Source organism: Mustela erminea, chromosome 8 (assembly GCF_009829155.1).
Source record: "Mustela erminea isolate mMusErm1 chromosome 8, mMusErm1.Pri, whole genome shotgun sequence".
In the NCBI taxonomy this organism is placed as follows: Eukaryota; Metazoa; Chordata; class Mammalia; order Carnivora; family Mustelidae; genus Mustela; species Mustela erminea.
In genome coordinates, this window is record NC_045621.1 from 23,331,311 (window position 1) to 23,354,154 (window position 22,844).

Here is a 22,844-nt window from a genome sequence, read left to right on the forward strand (position 1 = left end):
CCTAATTCTTTGGCTATTTCTTTATTCACCATATTTTTGCCCCCCCTTTTTTCCTGCCCATACTTCAATATTCTGTCTCAAGGACTTTTTCCTATGCAGTTTTCTCTTCTCTGTCCCTCTGTTCTTTATCTTCTATTAGCCTTCTTTGGGAGATCATCTCTATGTTCCTGTTCCAAAAATCCCTTTGTACGCAGATGTCCACCTGATGGCCTTATAAGTGACATAATAAGCACAGTGTTTCCAGAATGGTCTTCATCAACCTCCCCATTCTTCCCAACCAGTACATTTTTCTCATTAAAGTTGCATACCTTTGTATATAGCACTACTCATCCACCCAACTTCTTAAGCCAGAATATATATTTCACCTCTCCCAATCTTTTTGACCTCTACATCTCAACCAGCTATCATATTATATTATGACTTACAAATACCTTCAAATCCATTTCTTCCTCCTTAATGAAGGCTGGCATTGTCTCTTATTTAATTTGTCTCCTTCCTCACCAACCCATTCTCCACACTCAACTAGTTATTTTACCTCAGTCCAAGTCAGATGACATTACCCCTTAATTTAATTCAAGATACAGTTAAAAGATTTATTATGATTGATAAGGCTTTCCAAGATCTGGGTCTAGCCCTGCCTACCAGCCCAGACTATTTGCCAGCTCCATTCTCCTGCTGTAGGGTCCACGACGTTGAACTTTTTCAGTCCCCCCTGTCTCTTTTTGTCTCTGTTTTGCCTGCATGAGATGTTCTCCTCTCCTTACCCCCTTCCTTTGTCTGGAGTGTTCCTACTTTAGAGTTCCTATTCTCTAGGGTTGATTATGTCTCCCCACCATAGATTTCTAAGGTCCCAGTATTTTCCATATCACTGTATCACGTTTCTTTACTAGAGGCTCTCATTCTGTAGGACTGCCAGTAATTAGATTCCAATTGAAGAGCTACAAAAATGTTATCTACATATATTAAACATTTGTTTTAGCCTAATACACTTAAATGCACCATTACTCACCAGTTTTTTGTTTTGTTTTGTTTTGTTTTGTTTTTGATGTAGGGCTATGGCCTTTAATTTGGAGATGAGTCCATTGACTGGAAATTTTTTGCCTTTATCATAGTACACCAGGTATAAGTTCTAGTTTTACTTTATTTGAAGTAGAGTGATAACTTCAAGTGGAATGGAAACTTAGACATTTGTCAACCAACCTGAATGTAGAATTCTCAGGATTATAAAGACTTTTTTGCCGAGACTTTTCTGGTTGTCTCTCCTACACTTAGTTTTGATAGGAAAGTTTTTACTGATTCTTCTTTGCAGAGTCTTTCCAAAATTCAACTTAATTTTCAAAGAAACAGCTCTTTCATTTTACACTCTGTTTCACTGAATTATGTAAGCAATGTTTAATTATATTACATGGTTACAATAATAAGTTAACTGTCATAAATAGTTCGGGCACAAATACAACTAATTCTTGGCAGGCATGCAACTCAACCAATGAGAGAAGTGTGTAGGGTTACTGGAGCGTAGCCTACTGCCTGTGAGCTTTCACTAAGCCCTGAATATTAATCAGTTTGCTTTGCAAAGGCAATTGATAATATTAGTTAATTTGCCAAGTCAGTTAAGTGGAGGTCTATTAAGAGTGCTTTGTTATCCTAATGCGTCTCTTTCACATTAACTGTAGGCACTGAGGACAGGAGAAACATATGTGTCTTAAAAAGGGACCATCTCTCTTTTTATTCATTATCATATTCACCACCATGTGCTGGATACACATATTTGCTGAAGGAATGAATATATTAATAAATGTGTAGAATACATAACCCTTATAGTCTGTCCTTAGAGTGTCCCTCTATTATAGCTCAAGTGTCAATTGTCTAATACAGGCTGACTTTCCTGCCCTCTTCATTCTCCAAAGTAAAATGTGTGACTTCCCTTTTCCTGCACCACCATATTCTATACTTACTCCCAATATACCACTTAAATATACTCTAACATTGGGTTTTGTTTCTGTTTCTCTGTAATCCATTTCATATCTCCTGAAGGCAGAAGGTTGTTTTTATTTTTATTCTTGTGTTTAATATATGAATGGCACATGCTATTTGATCAAGAAAATTAATTAAAGGAATAAATAAAATAGTCCTGCCATGTAGGTGCTTTTGTCATCACTTTAGATGAGAATTGAGGCCAGAAAAATTAAACAGTTCAGGTAATATCACAAAGCAAATGAATCTTGAGGTCTCCTTGATCTGCGGATCCCAAAGCTCGTGTCCTCTTTCAACACTCTTATGTCTCCTTCGTCACCTAGTACAATAAAACCTCTTCTAGGAATGGAAGTAAAGCGTTTCCTGGCCCCACTCAATTCTTCTTACCTTCCAGCTATTTGTGAATATTAATATTCTCTTTGCTCAATTTTTTTAATGGGCTCATAGGTAAATGTCAAGGAGGGAGGGCAGGATGAAGAATGCTTAGGAAAAAAGGGTACAAATCTGAGCAATAAGGGAGAGTGTGTGGTTTGACTTAGAGGAATGTGGAGGTTGACGTGGGAAAAGTTTGTATAACGCAAACCAGACAGACCCAAGGATATAGATTTGCCCTATGGCATGAATGAGAACATGGAATGAGAACATTTGTATACATTATCCATGCTATTGTTTCCCTCTGTGGAGGATACTGTATTTCCCATGTGTGGTTTGGATAGTCTTCCTGGAGTACATTAATTTGAACTAGTATCTTGAATGGTAGAGAGAAATATAGCTTAGTGTTTGGGGAATAAAAAAGATTCAACCTGTAGGTTAGAAGGTCAGTGATAATAAAGGAATGGACAAAAATTAAAAATAGGTAAATCCCGATGGTAGGTAGTGAGAAGAGCTATTGCAACATTATAGTGAGAGGTGGAGAATCTGTAGAATCTTTTTATTGATGATTTCCCTGGACCTCCAACTCTGTAGCACTGACCCTTGAGTTCATCTTCGATTTTGTCCAAATCAGACTTGCCTGGTACTCATTTTAGTTCTTCAGAAAACATATGCCAAATCTCTTTGCTCTTAAACTCATAACTTCCTACTTTAGAAAATTCAGATATAAAATCAACTCTCCAGTTTTTTTAACACTTCTATAACTTATTTTTTTCAGCATACTTAATAAGGCAGAAGTTCAATCTTGTGTGTTTTACCACATATTTTCTTCCATGTCATCTGATTAAACGTGTCAGAGATCTACTACTGTCCTTCTTTCCTCTCCTCATTTTCAGTGTTTTTAGCAAAGATATACATCTCTGTGGTTACTTTCTTCAATATTATTCAATGTGGTCTCTCTCTTCAGTATCATTCTTCAATATCATTTCTTCAAAATCATCTCTTCAATATCATTCTTCAAAATCATCTCTTATTTTTCTTTACTACTTACAAATTCTCTTAACCCACAGCAAGCTGGAAAAATGAGAGACCAATGGCCCAACTACCAATTTACTTCAACCACTTTACCTTGAATTTGCTTCCCCTAAAATCCAATTGGTGATCTTCACTGAAAAATAAAATACAAGATGATCTAAAAAAACATTAATTTCACTTCAACATGCTTTATCTTTGTGTTTGAATCCCTGGCCCACCATTTGTTGACTCCACAGATTTAGGCAAACTACTATGTCCTTTTAAGTCTTCTGTTACTCCAACTACAAAATGGAGTTGACAATGACATCTGTACCATATGAATATTTTGGAGATGAAATAAGAAGAACACGGAAATCACCACACTGACTACCACATAAGAACCTACTAAAAGGTAGCTGTGGACATTATAATAACACAGGAATATTTATATAGTTGAGTTTAATTGTTAGGATAGATCATAGATCTGCCGCTGTTGAGCCTTTGAATATGTTGCTAGCCTGCACTGACATGTGCCGTATATGTAAAGTGTAAACTGGATTTCAAAGACTTCATGAAAAACAAGGTAAAATATCTTATTAAGCTTTCATATGTCTACATGGTGAAATGATCATATTGCAGATGTACTGGACTAAATAAAATATATTAAAATTAATCTCACTTTAATTTTTTAAATATGGCTACTAGAAAAACTTTACATATGTTGTTTGGATTTGTAGCACATATTACATATCTATTGTGTGGCTGTGCTACAGATAATCATAATCACAAACTCACGCGTGGGTTTAATTTTACTTAGAAGTCCTGCCACAATCTTTCTATTTCAGGCGAAATGTCACACATGATAAATTTTTACTAATTGTTTTTTAAAGATTTTATTTATTTATTTGTCAGAGAGAAATCACAAGTAGGCAGAGAGGCAGGAAGCAGGATCCCCACTGAGCAGAGAGCCCGATGTGGGACTCGATCCCAGGACTCTGAGATTATGATCTGAGCTGAAGGCAGAGGCTTAGCCCACTGAGCCACCCAAGCACCCCTTTACTAATTCTTATATACATATTTAAAATATTTTAAGCTTTTCATTGTAAGATCTATAGAAGATGCTCTCTCTTAGGATTATAGATTTTAAATGATTTTAAATGATCAACTTATTATAATTTGAAATTCTTTTTATGTCCTGTATTTGTTAAATATTCTCCTTACATAACCTAAAACCTGAAAATAATAATGAAAATTCACTTAGTCATCATATATTTATGTACCTAGTTATTTTATATCTATGTGGACAACTGAAGATTTGTGTGATAATAAATGGGAATACTTAGTTAATTTTACTATAAGGCAAGCAAGTTACTCGTTCCATAAGATTGTTGTTGAAAAGTAGTCCCAGAGAGGCCTATGCAAGTAAGAGTGTTGTCAAAAAGCTGTGTCTGGATATAGGGTTGTTCTAAAGCTGTACATCCTGCCTCTTCATTGTGAGGTTGAACATCACTTGACTATGATGAAACCTCAGTACCCGCTCATTGTGAAGAAAAGAGGCTTGTATAAATACAGTCACCTTGGCATGAGGACCTCAATTTCTGTCTTTTCAAATTGGGATGATCTCCAATAACTTCTACATCAAAATAAGGTAATAGTATGTGGCACATTGAAATAAACATAAACATACACCTACTTTTTTATATTTATATATGCCACGAGTCTTAAAAGAATAATCTTAGATATCAGTCCACTATACTGATCACAAAGAAAAACAAACTGCCCAAATATTCATGAGAGAAGAGACCCATGACCAGACTTCCCTCAGATCCACGCCCCCATGGCTGGCATTAATGGGGACTCCTTTTCTGGTCAAGCAGAGTCCTATGTTTGTGCAGGTTTAGCCTTTCTGGTTCTGCTCTTTGTTTCTTTCTTAGATACATTCAAATACAGAGGAAGTGAAAAATTGAGATACATGTCCCTTAAAATTCCTCTGTAACATCATTTTGGACCTAACATTCTATTGTCTTCCTGAAAACTTTTCAAAATAATTTTTCAAAATCTCTATTTAACATCACTTTTTGTATGAGTCTATTTGGCCCCCAAACCATCTTCTATTATGAGCCCAAGTTATTTGTCTTGACCCTTGGTGACATCTTTTCTCTGTGGTCATTTTTATATAAGTCTCATTCCTTCTACTGTTATGTGCATTCTTTGATAGAAATCTTTAATACGTTACATTTTAACCCCTTGAGTTTGACTTTAATGTTTGCTTTCTTACTATATACTGTTCCCAGATGATCTCTGGCTTCAAAGACCATGTGATATATAAAAATACACACTATATTATATCCAAGTGGTGTTTATAAAACTTAGCCTCAGGAGTGCCTGGGTGGCTCAGTTGTTTGAGCACCAACTCTTGGTTTCAGGTCAGGTCATGATCTTAGAGGTCCTGGGATTGAGCCCCATGTTGGGGCTTTGAGCTCAGCAGGGAGTCTCTTTGGGGATTCTCTCTCTTTCTGTCCCTTCCCCTGCCCTCTCTTTCTAAAATAAATATATCTTTAAAAAAAAAAAAAAGAACTTAAGCTCAGATCTCTCTCCTGATATTAACCCTGTACCTTTAATTTTCCTTTAATTTGGATGTCATACTATCATGTCACACTCAACCTGTTCAATATGTTTCTCTTTTTTCTACCTCTCAGATCTGTTTCTCCCTCAGTGATTTTGATATCAGTAAATGGTATCACCAAACACCTGCTTTTCTGACTCAGAAACAAGGATATCATCCTTAATTTGTCCCACTTCCTCACTATGTGCATACAGTCAATCACCATTATAGCAAATTCTACCTGTTAAGCATCTTTGGAATCTAACCACATCTCTTCATTTCCAGACCACCCCCATAGCACAAGCCACTGTTACCTTTTTCTAGGATTTACTGCAACAGCTTCTACTTCCAGTCTACTTGGCATTCCTCCAAACTAATCTATTGAAACACAAGCGATTTTGTAGATCTAATCATGTCACTCCCCAGTAGAACCTTTATTGGTCCTTGTTTCCCTTGGTATAAATTCAAATTCCTTGGGTTAGAAAAACAAAGCCCTAATATCTGACTCTTCTTATCTCATTTTATCATCTGCTAGATTCCTGTTCTTATCCTATGCTCTAGTCATACCGAATACGCAATCCCCTAAAGGTAACTAGTCAATGGATTTATTCTCTTTCTTTCATTGTTTCTGACTCTCCTTTAACCTCTCCCCTATGTGTCTGTCCTTTCTAGGACTTTGCAGACGTCTTCCTAATCCTTAGTACACATGCTCCCTCTTCCACTCTCTACTTTTGTCTTCTTCAAACTTAGTCCCGTTTATCTTTTTGGACTCAGCTTAGTTGTCATTTCTATCAAAATGCATTTCCTCATTCTAAGGGTAAATTAGGTTCTCCTCCCATTTGTTCCCATAAACTTTTACTTCCACATTTGTAGTAATAACTATCATATTTTATTCCTAATTGTTTTCTTTCTCACTGTAAGATAATTTGCTTGAGTACAGGGACTGTGTCTTATTTAATATTATATCCTAAACACCCAGTATGGCACATCTGAAGTACTGAATAAATGAATTCCCTATAGTACTTGGCAAAATGGCAGCATGCAGCAGGCATTCTAATCCCTTGAATTTTAGGTGACTTTACCAGTGAATGCTGTAACAGGGAGCAATCATTCAGAAAGAGATTGCACAGAAAGGAAGGGAGAGAGCTTATGACCTCAGACGTTCCAAGTAGACGCTAATGCTGAAAACTAGGTCACCTGCACATTCTATCCTCTTCAAGTCTCATCCTATAGGATAATTCTGTAGACACTTCCTTGAATTCTAAGGACAAAAAATAACCTTACCAATGGGGCATCTGGGTGGCTCAATGGGTTAAAGCTTCTGCCTTCAGCTCAGGTCATGATCTCAGGGTCCTGGGATCAAGCCCTGCATCGGGCTCTCTGCTCAGCAGGGAGCCTGCTTCCCTCTCTCTCTCTGCCTGCCTCTCTGCCTACTTGTGATCTCTGTATGTTAAATAAATAAATAAAATCTTAAAAAAATAAATAACCTTGCCAAAAATCCCAGAATAAATAATGTTCACTAGGCCAGAACCCTAAAATGAAAATGTGACTATGTCGCTTCAAACATGTTCTTTAAGTACTACTTACTAATTAATTTCTTCAGGGTCCTCAAAAAAAAAGTATTCCATCTTTTCAAATGATAACAACTTTTTCCCTTCACCTTGACAAAATCAGTTTAAATTAAGTTTAAAATGTGTACATTCTTCAAATACATCTTCTAAATATTCTTAAAAATACCGGATAAAATAATCAAGGATATTTTTCACACTTAGACCCAAATATAAGCTTCCTTTATTTGGAGAAAAATATTAAAAGGCCTTGCTCTGTCATGAATTAGATGTTACTCCATATATATCAGGCCTGCTTTTGTACATAGTGATAAATGGGGTGGGATAAGCCGTTCAGTCTTACTGTCATTCAGATGGTCAATGCTGTAGCTGTCCTTGTTTCTCCAAATTAGTTTTATTATGGAGTTCTGCCATAATAGTTGGACAAATGGTGTGAATTCAGATCTCATTGACCAAAACAAATTAAGAAGCTAAAGCTTTCTTCTTTTCCCAGACTATTGCATTTCTAATTTACTCAGTCTCAAAAGAGCGAAAATAAGTCTTACTTAAAAATAAGAAAAGTGGGAAAAAGTCTTTGCTTCTGAGAAATACAAGGGTTATTTATAATTCAGCCTCCAGAGAACTAAGGAACAAATAGCCAATAAACAGAAACCAGAGTATCTACACATTTAAAATATAACGAGTAAGGGGTGCCTGGGGTAGCAATGTCAGTTAAAGGGCTGACTCTTCATTTAGGCTCAGGTTGTGATCTTGGGGTTGTGAACTCAGGGTTGTGAGATCAAATCCCCATACTGGGCTTCACACTCAGCACAAAGTCTGGTTGAGTTTCTTTCTCACTCTCCCTCTGCCCCTCCCTACCACACTTGCGTGCGCATGCTCTCTCTCTCTCTCTCAAATAAAATCTTTACACTGTAACAAGTGCATAAATTATACAGGTTGTCCATTCACCCTGTGCTGGTATAGTATTATAGGTGACACTTGTCCAACAGCAGGCTGATAGATCTCCATTACTGATACGTGATGCTCAGATGGGCTGGGTTACCATGGGACACTAGCAATTGCCCAAAGCTACTTATACATGTCTACGTGGTGACTAATAATTGTAGTTGAGCTATACACACATTAGAAATGTAGTTGGCAAGACTTACTGTTATTAATATGAGCCATATGATCATGAAAGAAGTATTCTTCATTATCTCGGTCATTTCTGGAGGTCTTTTTTTTCTTTTTTTCCCCCTCTTTGTTTTCTTTTTTCTGAACTGGGATAATTGTGATGTGTTTTCTGAGTCAGATACAGGAGTATAACATAACTAACTCAAATATACTGTACAGGAGTATTACATAACTAACTCAAATATACTGTAGCAACTAATCCAAACTCTTCAGTGTTAAGGTTTCTTTATAGGTTAGAAACTATGAACCAAGATAAATTGCTCTAAGAAGAATTCAAAATACATTAGTACAAATGAACATTTTATTAAAGCTGAGAAACGCCATATTGAATATGGTCTCTCAAGATGATATTTAATAAAAATTTTTAAAAACCAAACATTTTTATAATTAAGGCAGAGAATGTTTTTCAAAATTTTATAGTTAAATGGGTGTTATGTGTCCCTCTTAAAAGTTTCTATTAAAGACAAAGAAGGGATGTAACACAATAGAGCTCTCCTTTATCTCACAAGAATTAGGTAATAGCTGACTTCGTATCTCCAAGACCCAAGAAAGGTACTTGAGATCTCACAAATAAAATGACATTTTCCCCTTTACCCATGCATGAAACATTTTTTCCTCATAGTCATTATGTGATCAAGTGATCATATTATTAGCTATAATCAGTTTTGTCAAAACATTAAATAAGAAACCAGAAGACTCTGGGCTTAAATGCTTAGGTTGGAAAATATAACAGTGTTAGGGTATAGCCAAAGAACCATTTTTTAGGATGACTACAAAGTAGTTTGGCTAAGAGTTTGGAAAAACATGAGTCATTTGCTGCCCCAGTTTTTTTCCCTTTAGTGTTATCAAATTATAATAATATATATACATGTTACAATCTGATGAAAATAAACGAAACCATGAAGGGAGGGGGAGTAGGGTTAGGAGACAAGGAATAGATTGTTTGAAGGCCAAAATATCAGGCTACTTACTTAAATTGTAGAAGTCAAACAAGGAGAACGTGATGGTAGGTGTAACTACAGCAGTCATCCTTGAAGACTGGAGAAACTTCTCAGATCAAAGCCAAGAAATTCCAAGTGGTTGTACATGTCTTATTCCTGAGGGTAGACAACATGAGGTCGGATTTTATTATAAATGTATCACTCACTTCACTATGGATAGAGTTGAGACTGGGAGGGAATCTTGGAAATGCTATGCTACAGAATTAACAGTAAAGGTAGATTTTAGCACCTAAGCAGAATAAGGATAATGTCTAGGCAACTCACGGAATTCAGAAGATACAATAAAATGATAACTCATTATTGCAAACACTTAGATATCATGGCCAGAGCCTCCAGTGTTGGTAACTTCATATTGTTCTTGATGACTTAAGGTTTTTACATCGGAAGACATCCGAAAACAAAGTGTAAGTACTAGAAATTGTATTCTGCAAAAAGGAAAGAAAATGGATATGGGGATAGAGATGGTGTTTTAGATATGGGCAAAGAATTCCATCAATGATGAAGGAAATTTGGTAAATAATCACAAGTCCACATTTAAGTATAAAAGTAGTCTTTAGGAGACCAAGATAGGGATAATTTATCTAGTTTGAAATTTCTGCAGAAATTAAATCAAAATTTAATTCCATGTTGTTGTTGCCTTTCTACTTAATGCTGTATTTCTCAGCTATTCTGACTCTGAGTTCATTTGGGATCATTCTGTTTAAAAATTAGAATTAAAAAATGTTACTTATAAGGTATGTCTGCTGCAACAATATTTTTTGTTGCCCACTACTTTGTAATAGTTGCTGCCTTCATCCTATTGGGCTGCTATACCAAAATGCCACAGAGTGGGTAGCTTAAACATAAGAAATTTATTTCTCACAGTTCTGGAGGCTGGAAGTCCAAGATCAAGGTGCCAGCATGGACACATTCTGCTGAAAGCCTTCTTCCCAGTTCATAACTGGTGACTTCTCACTGCATCTCCATATGGTAGAAGGAACTAGCTTTGTTCCTTCCTCCAAACGGAGCTTTGTGGGGTTTCTTTTAAAAGAGCATGAATCCCATTCATGGGGGCTCCACCCTCATAACCGAATCACCTGCCAAAGGCCCCACCTCCTAATACCCTCAAACTGGCATTAAGATTTCAACATATTAATTTTGAGGAGGACACAAACATTCATGCTATAGACTTGCTATTCTTCTTTGTTAATGGGGCTTGCCAAGCAAATGCTGAATACATTTGTTTAGAAAATAAAACACTGGGTTAAGTATATCTGGAATTAGAATCTAGTTTTAGCTTTTTTTTTTAATATTTTATTTATTTGATAGAGAGATCACAAGTAGGCAGAGAGGCAGGCAGAGAGAGAGTAGAGGAAGCAGGCTCCCTGCACAGCAGAGAACCCGATGCGGGGCTCGATCCCAGGACCCTGAGGTCATGACCGGAGCCGAAGGCAGAGACTTTAACCCACTGAGCCACCCAGGCACCCCTAGTTTTAGCTTTTTTGCTTGCTTGAGAGTTTTTATGAACAAAATCACAACCAACCTGAACTTGTTTCTTATCAATAACATGAAGTATCAGATACCCTACACTTTCCATGAGAATTTTGAGAGCAAGTTAGATAAAGTCAGTCAATTGTGTTAATCTGCGAAGTGCTTGTGGAGAAGGTCGTAGTTTAAACTATATATTCTGGTTGCATTAGATTACTTGTATTGAAAGAGACTGTATTTCAGATGATTAATCAGAATTATAACAGGATGAACAGCAGATAGCAAATGGTACCACGGGTTATGCAGAGAAGAAGGGAACAACAGAAAAGACTGATGTGGACACAGATAAGGAGTGTGAGAAAGAAGCTAGAAGGAAATGTAGATGCATTACATGAAAAGAAAAAAAAAGGAAAATAAGAAAAAAAAAAAAAAAAAAAGGAAGAAAAGGACACTTACTCCTCCCTGGCCTAGGATATTCCACTTCTAAGATGTACATCCAATTTTACTGCTCTAAAACCCAAATGCCCTAGGTCCCCCATCCCTACTTTGAATGGGGGATGTTAGAGTTCAAAATTCCATCATTCATAAAAATTTGTGTTGGCCAAAGTCTTTTAAGCTTTTGTATCCACCAAACCTGAACCAACATGTGGTTTGACTATATTCCCATTCCCTCTTAGTTATAGTCTCCTACTTCCTCATCAGTGGAGTTCATGAAGTACTCCCAAAGGGACAGTTAACTCTGATTACACTATCCATCAGTTGAGGTAAAATGACAAGTGATTCCTTCCTCTTCAGTCATAGGCTTACCCAAGTCCAGTACCCTTACCGTATTTCCTTTATATCTTTGGTTTTTCCTGAAGCACTCAAAAACCTTGCTCCTTTGCATATGTTCCCATTGGTCAGATGATCAGTTTCATACAGGTTTCTAGAAAAAACAACTCAACAGCAACATGGGAAGTATCTGCTTTTACTGTTCTGAAGGACTTTTCCTGTGCCTGACAAAATTCCAAGTTAGAAGCAGTTGGTCTGATCTAAGACATTGAAGAATTAAAGAGCAGCAGGAGGGACCCCCACCCCCCACAAAAGTTAACCTTTCTTTTTCTCAGATTATTATGTTTTTATTCTCCAGGATCTCCCCCCCCCCATTTTTACCCATTTTTTCCCCTATGGGATTATGGATACTTAATCATCTTTGTCAATTTCTCCCATCTGCTTGTTAGGCTAATTTAGGGAAGCACTTCCCTCAAGTTTTGTGCCAAATGGAAGAAAAGCAGCAAAATTTAATTTCACCAGTTATTATCTTCATTGGTATTTCTAGTGAGAAGTTCAAATCATAATGGGAACTTTTAGTGGGGCTATTAATAAAATATGAGGTGTTGCTGGAAGTTTAATGGTTGGATCTTTGAGAGCCCCTAAGAGCAAGATGTAGAGTTGCCAAAATACTAAATGAACTTCCTTTACCAGGTGGCTCTTACCCTAAAGACAGTCCTTTGTCTTGAACATAGTGATAAAATCTTAAAATCAGAGTGATCAAATCTTAAAATCTTAAAATCAGATTTCAAATATTTATCATTTCTCTGACCCTACTGCAATAGAAAAATCAAAAACATGTGGCATCTTTTTAAAAAGTCGTTTTCATTTTGCACTTGTTAATATTATAAATGGATGAATTTGATAAATATTTCTTGTTGATCTTCAAGGAATTCTTCATAAGTGTAATCCTAGACAATAATTTGTAAGGCTCTTTTTGTCGTTTTGTTTGTTTCTGCCTTGCTACTTTTGTCTTCCCCCATGATTTAGGTACTTGGAATTAAAAGACGGTCAAGGAAATAAAATGACACTGAATGTAGAGTACTTTCCATTCTGTGAGAAAACTACTGGAAAACGTGATAAATATCCGTGAAAATCTACAAATGCTTACTGACGAAAAGTTCTAATAACACTCAAATGTGATGGTGGGCTTGAAATTGGCATGGGGATAAGCAAATCGCTAAAGATAAATGAGCAGCCACAGGCGCCCTTTTACATTTCTGGTTATGAAGACGTTGGTAACAGAACAAACTTCTCTTGGAAAGACACAAGCCATATTTATAAAACCTGAGAAGTGTATGATTCCTACAGTGATAGAGTAATATAAAGCAGAACAGACATTGACACTTTTGCCATTTTGTCTATGCCTTAATCCTTATTTAATCTTGGTTTGACTCCTAAGAAATGCTGGTTTCCAACATGGTTATTGAACCATTGGTTGAACTGCTTGCATAATTTACTGTGTACTTTGGAGCAGCCACCTTCTGCCCTTAGGTTTCTTCTATAAATAAAGGATAGGCTCAGACATACATACCTCCTAGATTTAAGGGTAAAATAAGATATATATGAAAACAGTTGGACGAATAAAGAGACGCCATCCTTAACAATTCATGGAATACTTTCTACTCTGCTCCGGGGGACTACCTAGTAATGATGGGGTTTCCTGATCTCAATGCATCCGTATCTCTGGGTCAGGCATTGTGACGTGTATACACAAGGACAACAACTTAAGCCTGATATTATTAAAATTTAATCTTCTGTATTTGGAAGGTGTGTTTGTGTACAGAATTTTCACCAGAAAGTTTTTATAGCAAACTTTTTATGTCAGAAGTTTATTTTATTGGTAAAATATTAAATAATATACAGAATTAAAAACTGCACTTACACTTCTGAGAAGAAATAAATCTTGGACAAATTATATGCTTGTTCCTGAGATTCCCTAAATTTATTCCAGTAGCTGTGCACTCAGACAGTACAAACCTTTATAATATAATCCTTTTCACAAAGTATTACAAAGTTTCTGCAGCTTTAGTTGTACACACATACAGACACACACTCACACATGCATATACAACACTCATACACGTATACACAGTACCCACATACATGCACAGAACATGTATGTGTGTGCATTAAAAACAAGAAAATACAAGTCCACATTTTAGTCTGCAGTGATCAAACTGTTTAGCAGAGGTCTCCAAATTGGTAATATAGCAGAGTGACTTCTCACACAGCTGCAAAGACTGTTTCAATATTTCCATAGTAAACCTCATTTTCTGAGGTATTGTATTTGAGCCTTAAAAAAACTACATTACACTGAGCAAACCTGACATACAAGGTCTGGAATTTTAATTTTACATATATATTTATATATATTTCTTTTTTAAACAATTTTTATTTTCCCAAATTATTAGTTTGAAAAAAAATGAGGTTTACTGGTTTGACCTATTTTTTTTTCTTTTGCTTCTAAAACTCAAAATATCCTAGAAACTGTCAAGCAATTAGTTTTTAAAGTAGTCTAATTACCTTTGGTATTGTTAAAGAAAAAAATCTAAAATGGCCAAGACATATACTATACAAATGCAGTAACTGCCTTTAAAAGAAATGCCAAAGAAATGTTATCTTTTAACAAAACATGTATTTACAATACAGCAGTTTTACTACAGGGACACAGGTATAAAAAAAGAAAACCAGCATTCTACATATAAATATGTATGATACGAAAAATACTTCTTACTTAAATTTGTATGAAAACAGTGCTCCAAATATTTCTTAAAAATTGTCTTCAGTAGGTGATAGGTGTTTAAAATTGAGCTAAGTGCTTTGCTTTTATTTTAAGGTTCATTTCCAAGAAAAGGAAAATGAAATAAAAAGTATTAGGTTCTTAATTTAAAACATCGGGCAAGGTAAGAAGGAAATTAAGTCTTTAAAAATTGCAACTTTTTCAACTTTAGGACACATTTCTCAGGCAAAAGATTACTAATTCCAATGAAAATTTAGCCTAAATATAGATACCATAAGATTAGACTAGTGGTTTCGACATTCTCTAATCTTTTGACTATGGAGTGTTTTGTTCTTTCTTTTTGTTCTTTTTTTTCTCTCTTTGCCCATTGTGTCCTTTAACTAACATATAATGATTTTCAAGGGTTTCTTTTGTCATTAACTAAAGAAAGAATTTGTTAGTATTAAAAAAAACAAACAAACCATAGTTTTTAAGACTTCAAGGAAAGTATTGCACTTGTACAGAAAGAAAAATATCGTTTGAACTAAATAACAGAAGCAATCATTGTGGGATTGCAAATAACACATGGTCTAAAAGATCCAACTATTAAGAGCAAATATGAAGCCTGGAGAGCCCCCTCCAAACCTGGAATATTATTATAGTAAATGTTAAAGCATTTTCTCCCAACTGGGAGATAGTTAAGACTTTTTGCTTTAGACTTTTAACGCCTTTCTAAATTCTTGCAAAAAACTGTTTAATCTCTCATACATTTTAGAAGGAAAACTCAACAAAAAAGGAAGGCAAACATACCATATTATGATGACATAATCTCTGAAGTCCTATTTTAGGTACCCAATATTTGAAAGTGAAAGTAGCACAAGGGTTATATACCTTACTATTTTTAATCCAACTACTTCTCTTTTTAATATAAAACTACACTTGAGTATAAAAATATGTCAGCAAATTATACAGCCAACAAAATCACACAAAAAATGTTAAGACTTAAGAGACCGATGAATCAGAAGAGTTGATCTAAACTTCACACCAGTGGGGGAAAGAGAGGCCGAGAGGTCCAGAGGCAGTGATGGAGCCGAGGCAGACAGGGAAGACAGAAGAGGGAGGGTTCCAGGGAGGAGACAAAAATTTTTGAGCTAACAAAGAATTTCGTTACACAGAAGGGGAAGTGATATATGTTCAAAATCTGAGAGTGCTTGACACTCGAAATGTTTTATCACAGTTTCAGAAATTGAACTACTTAAAAAAACCGCACACAAAATAATGAAACAACAAAAACCAAAACCCAGAGTCCTTCCCTTGTTACAGTGTATTCATTTTTAAAAAATCCATTTCCAGTAAATTAAGTAGAATCCTGATAAGTGCATAGTAGGGGATCTAGTGACCTCCACCCGTTTGAGAAGCTTTTCTTACTGTGTGTCACTTGAGGTAATTTGAAGGGCCCAGTTAACTGCAAACTGGCTTATCTGTACCTTTATGAAATTACATGCTATATTTTATGTGGCTTAACAGAGGGCCTCTAAATTTTATATTTTATTCACAATAAAAAGGACATCTTAGAAAACTAGTCATTCACGTACCACTCTCTGTATGGGGTAAAGATTAATTCACAACAAATTTATACAGAAAATATACAAATGCAATGTTATGGGAGAAAAACCCCACAAACAGAATTAGGAACTTATTTCTAAGAGTGCATGTGAAATATATCCACAAACTTACAGTACAGCAAGAAAAAACTAAGAAGCTAGAAATATAAGGTTACATAAAAACTTTATGGAAATCCCAAAATTTTAGGTTTCTGCAATAAATGTAAAAATATTCAAGGTGTCATTATTTGGCCTAGCAATACACTATGATAAAAAGAAACACTAGCATATCACAGCTTCTTGGTCATATGACATTTGCTTTGTATAACAAGCAGCTTGTTTTTGTTTTGTTTTGTTTTGTTTTTTAAAAAGCTGTCATATCCTAACACATCCATTGCAAGTAATACACAATCATGGTAGGAAACCATTTGAGATTATGCTTTGGAGAATAGCAATGTGATATGACTGTTCAGTTTTGTTTTGTTCAAGGAGAATTAATTACCTGCTTCTTTACATTTTCCATAAAACATTAACAGATTAGGAGACAGTTTCTCAGACTAGTACAACACTAGTCTGTAAATGAAATTCTAAAACAATACTGTATTTTATTGACCAAAAATTCCACTAATAAAGCCTTGTGTGATACTAGAAATTATTCTTCCTTAAAAACAAACAAACAAACAAACAAACAAAACCACATGCCATAATGCAATTCACAGCTGAAATTTCCCTCTAAGCCATATTTTACCTAAGTGATCTTGTAACGGTATTCAGAAATACTATCAAACTAGTAAGATTAAAATCTTGTTTCAAAGTTTCCTTTTACTTTAAACAGATGAGCTGAAATTCTCTGTATTGGAAATTCCTCTAATAGTTTTGCCCTAAGAACACGATGTATTCTATAGTACTCAAATTTAAGTGGTTTTTAAAAATACATAATAAAAGTGTTTGTAGCGCTACAACAGCTAACCAACACTCTCTCAATGCATTTTAAAAAGGCACCAATATAAAGAAATTTTATAAGTATTTAATACATTAAAGTCAGGATCTTAAGATACCAGTTACTGTATATTTTAATTATTTTGCAGAAACTGGAGGTTTAAAAACATTTCTAAGATAACTCTCATATATACAAACTTCAATTTCACCCCTACTCTTTTTTTCTTTTGCATTTGGGGAATTTTTTTTTTTTGACAACCCCATATGGATAGTACTTACTAAAATAATATATAACATATAACTAAAGATGACCACATATGTAACATATCCCTTTTTGTAAAACAAACTTTTCAAAGTAAAAATAATAATAATAATAATAATGTAGCCAGTACCTCTTATAATCCAAGTTCTGTCTTGACACTAGGGGCATGCAGATTTTTGTTTGTATTTTTGTAGTCTTTTCTGTTCTTTTTTCTACTTTATGGAATCATTTTGGAGACAGGATGAAATAACATTTGGAGAATAAGTAAAACATAATTTTCATCTAAATGCTTTCACTAATGTGTATTTTGTAAAACCTTTATAACATATAAAGACTTCATAGTTTTGTGAGGTGCAGAACTGATACACAATAACTATAAGTAAAAACAACATCAAGCTCACTAAAATATTCTGGTCTTTCTCCTTTGCTTCCAAGTAAAATTAATCATTTTTCTTTTCTGTATCTTCCTATTCCAAAGTTATTTGTGTTTCTTTCACTTCGGAAATTACACCAAATCAGCTGAAAGATCTTTTTGTGTGTTTTGATTTCTTCTGGAAATAGATTGTAAAGACCCAAGGTTTAAGTTTAATAGTTGAACTAGTCCTAAAGACACACTAATCACGTCTTTAATATTTGTTAATACAATCTGGTAAATTTCATAAATTGCTCAGGTATCATAATTTTAACTCTTTATGTGCTTTTGCAACACATGTGGTCACTAATTGCTCCTTTTCATGACTTTGCGTTTTAAAAGAGTATGTATGTGTGTACAAACATACACTGTTGCACATATGCAATTGGTTTTATGTATGTGGGAAAGACATACCCTACTTTGTAGCCAGATCCAAATCCCAGTCTCTCATTCTCCCATTTTGTCCCACCAGAAAATTCTCAACGGAATGTTTTAACGACTTGAAATCTCTTCCAATCTGCTTATTGGTCATTTTCACGGTTCTAGAAAGCCAGATTAGGATGGCTTTTTAAAAGTGATTGACCACTGTTAGAGAGAGGCAGCACACATCTCCAACAGGAGCTGGAGATAAATTTCTGGGCAAAATTAGGGCAAAGCAATGTGATGAATTTCTGGATTTTTGCCAAACTAGGAAAGAGAGGCTAACCCATTTTCATGCCCCTCAAATACTCTGTAATGTGAAATCTCACCTAAATAAACTGGGCATATAACTGTTACGTAAAACTTGATTTATTTGGTGTCTGACTCTCATATTTATTTTTAGGCCCTAACAACTTGCATATTTCCTTTTGTGAGGAAGGAGGCATGCAAATATAGCCATTCAGAGTTTCCCAGAAAGCACTGTGCCCACAAAAATTCCTTCTAACCTGCACATTTGAATTGACCTCGTCCTTATCTGTCCCGGCCACACCCTGAGCCGTCTTTACCTCTTTCTGTTCCTCACATTGTGAAGTTAAGAAAGTCTAAGTGTCCACCTGTGGCAAATACACTCTCACAGATACTAAGACCCTTCAATAAAGGAGATTTCCAAAGAGGTGGAATGAGAAAGGGGGAGTACATTAGCGCGGTCTTCACGGGGCATCAGACAACTCTTTAGGTCCACCTAAAATTCAGCTTCATCCCAGGGCAGTGAGGTACATGACAGTTCATACACTGAAAAGAACAAACAGTGAACAGGAAGAAAACTCCTAGATGATGCCAGCAGAAACCCACACATAGCCAAGGTGATGAACATATTATCTGCCATCCAAATGCTTCCTTAAATTGCAGTAAAACACAGAATCAGGAACTTTAAGTTATTTACCTTCCTCCAAAAAGGAAAAAAATATATATATATACGAAATTCCAATCTTTTTGAGTGGTTAGGGTAGGGGCAGTAAGGGAGTCTCAAAAACCCGCTTTACCTTTGGATATACTGTATGTTCACAATGTACCAAAGCATGCAGGGGGGAAAAAAAGTGACATTCTATTTAAAACATTTCATGTCTCTGTTTTGGTACATTCTCTTTGACTTAAAGGACCAGTGTGGATATTTCTCCAAAAATAATTACAAGCGGGGCCAGTAAAGGAGAGCTGAGTTATAATCATTTTTGCCTAGCTCTATCTGTGTTAGTCCTTAGAAGTCGCTTAAATCAGCAGATGATAAATGAGAAAATAAGAAAAGAACAGTCAATATTGGGGTCAGATTTGCTTCTCTGTCCATAGGTCTCTAATCTTGCTAGTTCTCACATCATCTGTATTACACAGTTTCAGCATCCTATTTGATGATTTTTTGTTGTTGTTGTTAGAGCAGTTATCAGTTACTGCTTAACAGAATCAGTATTCATAAACGGCTAACAGATAATCCAGTCACCGACAGGCCTGTCCTCCCTCAACACAAGCAGCAAGTTCTGCATCCCAGTGTGACTTGATCCAAATGACTCAATTGCATTTGGTTTCTCCCCTCTAATGCTGTTGGACTGCAGAGAAAAAACAGCACCCTTATAAATGAAATAAAAATTTGCATATGAAAAATGGCAACATATGTATGGATTAAAAGAAGAGAAAATTTTTACTAAGGGATTGAGATTCCTTTCTGACAAGGACTTATACATAGTTGAATGCTTTCAAGACAGAAAAATGTGCAGGACATGGTGACTTTCACTTGGAGGTTAGATTACCTTCTAGACTCCAAGAAGGGTAAAAAATAGGTTTTGTTTTTTGTTTATCTATAGTCTAATGTACAGGTTACAAAGAAGTTCCCTTTTCCTTGCACCACAAGTGGTAAATATTATTATTGAAGAAATACTAGAATAAATAGCCCTAGTTCCACGACCTTATGGGGTTCAAGTTACCACATTCAGGTAGAATTAGTAATTGCTCCAAGATTTGGAAAGCAAAAATCTATAGCAAGATTTTTATGATCTTCTACTCAAATAGTAAAAGATGATGGACTATGGATAGAACACTGGGTGGTCACAGCTTGAAAAAACCAGTGAAAAGAGACATACCAGAAAAGGGATTTCTGAGTGGGTTTTTTCCCCCCTACTGTTAGCCTAATTATGTTTTTCTGCTGACTGGTTAACACTGATTAAATGCTGATAAAGTGACGATCGTAAGCATACTTTTAGAAACAAACACGCGTACTATGCTGCCACCACATTACAACTTTAAAAGAAAACTTCCCAAACAAATTTATGAAAAGTAGAGGTCCTTTCTGGAAACTACTGACTGCCTCTTAGCCACTCTTAGACCATATGTTATTCTTAAAACTAGATAAAAATTCTATTCATTAAAGGTGTTAAAAGTAAGGCTGCCAGGGTGTCTATAAAATGCCAGTCATCAAAACTATGGAAAACAGTGCTTAAGTTTAGAAAAATAAGATCATAGGACCTCAGATGTATTGTTGGTGTCCTTAACTACCTGTAGTTCAAAAGTTTTCCTATATGGTACAGTGTATAACATATTGTATTATAAATTCCATTGGGGAAGTAAACATAGAACCCACAACAACTCATCCAAGGAGTTATCACTGAAAGTAACAATGTGTTTGTGTTCCATGATCTATCGAGGGGGAAAAAAAAGTTTACATTTTGAAACAAAATTCTTCCTTGAAGAGTAAAATTACTTATACCACTTTAAACTGCAATAGTTCTACCCAGAAACTCTAAACTTTCCTGCCTTCAATCCTGATCCTCCACATCAGTGGCAACTTAGAATCTCTCAGGTGAATCTATATGAATCAAGTGATTTTTTTTCTCAAAGCACGATATACCTTATATTTATGCATGGCAGAAATGGAACTGCTCTTAAATTCCCACAAAAGAAACAAGCCAAGGTATCAAGAAACAATATCCCTTGTCCCTTCTCTCCTCTGTTTCTTCCTTATTGTAATTAGGCAGAGCAAACGACACTGCGTCCACAAAGTAAGAATTAATGACAGTAATAATATTTAAAAAAAAAAAAAAGAAAGAAAAGGTATGTCAACATCTGAGGGAAGGTGGGATTGTAAGTGCAGTATTTCTTCATGTGCAGTTCGTCACTTCATAGGGGTCCCCTTTGGAATGAAAAGGCCTAGTGGAATGTGTGCTCCCCTCGAACGATGTGTGATGAAAACTCGTAGCGGTCCTGGCTTCTGTAGCCACAGATGTTGCATTCCAGTGGGTCCCGGTAGCCATGGCAGCCCATGTGAATGGTGTACATGACATGGTCTAGGAAAAGGACTCGGCAGTGCTCACATTTGAAGGCCCTAATCTGTTCTCCTTCCCCATTGAAGACCTTGTAGATGTCCTTCAGAGAGCCCTTAGGAGCCTTGGTATCCAAAGCCTTGACATCCTCCTTCATGTAAGCTGGGCTTTGTTTCCTCTTGGGATTTAAGGCAGGGTTTCCTTGGTAGGACTGGTGGTCATCGTGGCTGCTTTCTGAGTCAGTAGAATCCAGGCAGCTATTGCTGGGAGAGGCCTCTCTTTCCTGGGGTCGACTCTTTGGTCTGATGAGGGAGAGAGGACCATCCATGTTGTTTTCATGACTATCGGAGGTTTCCCTGCTAATGGGTCTTTCTATCCTATTTGGATGATAGACCTGAGAATAAGCTGAGCTTATAACTGGGGCCACCTCAGCGATTGTGCTCGGCGGGTGCTGCATCAGTGGGTGAAGGGCCTCAGCTCCAAGGTAGGTGATTGCATTGTTGATGGCTTGGTCCATCATATGAGACTGCATTAGCTCAGCCTCCTTCTCATAGGTTAAGTTCATATCAAAGTGAATGTCTGGGTAGCTGAATCGCATGAGCTTTTCCCCTGAAAGGAGGAGAGCGAGAAAAGTAAAAAACAAACAAAATACAACAAAATTAGTGATTGGATTAAAACATAAGTGTATAAAGTTAATCGTCTCCATTTTCTGTAATATGATAATCTTATTCTTTAGATCAAGCATTTGGGCTCTTTAATTCTGCTGAGACTCACAAATACTCTCAACCTGCAAAGAGGATTAGTAGTAAGAATTTCACAAGCCATTTGCACTTGTTTTAATGCCATCATGAAAATGCATCTAGCCTGAAAGGTCTGATTGACTGTGTTATCTTATTTTTATTCTCAATTAAAATTTCCACTTGTGTACAGCTCAGTGACTACAGGTGGAAAAAGAAATACCGGGTGAAAATAAGTCAGAGACTATGCTTGTTTTGCATATTTTAGACATCGGTGACCAAGCCACAAAGATCACAAAAGCGAGAGTGATCTGCTTGTAACGTCTGTCACCTCACTGTTATATCGGGTTAATTTGGTTGATTTGATGGCTATGTTAGGAAAAAAAAAATCACAGAGTCAGTATATGTCACCCTGGAGAATTAAAAAAACCATCACCATTAAAATACTGTTAAAAGATG

At 35.9% G+C, this 22,844-nt stretch overlaps 1 protein-coding gene across 16 annotated transcripts in view; it reads right to left on the minus strand.

The window, feature by feature from the left end:
* Window positions 1–19,757: 19,757 nt before the first annotated feature.
* Window positions 19,758–22,844, minus strand: part of IKZF2 (IKAROS family zinc finger 2) — a 152,378-nt gene continuing 149,291 nt past the window's right edge. For all 16 annotated transcript variants that reach the window (XM_032354700.1, XM_032354692.1, XM_032354703.1 and 13 more), the window contains one exon: window positions 19,758–22,257. In XM_032354700.1, the coding sequence (XP_032210591.1) occupies window positions 21,536–22,257 (722 nt within the window). In that variant the 3' untranslated portion in view covers window positions 19,758–21,535. The remainder of the gene's footprint in view (window positions 22,258–22,844) is intronic.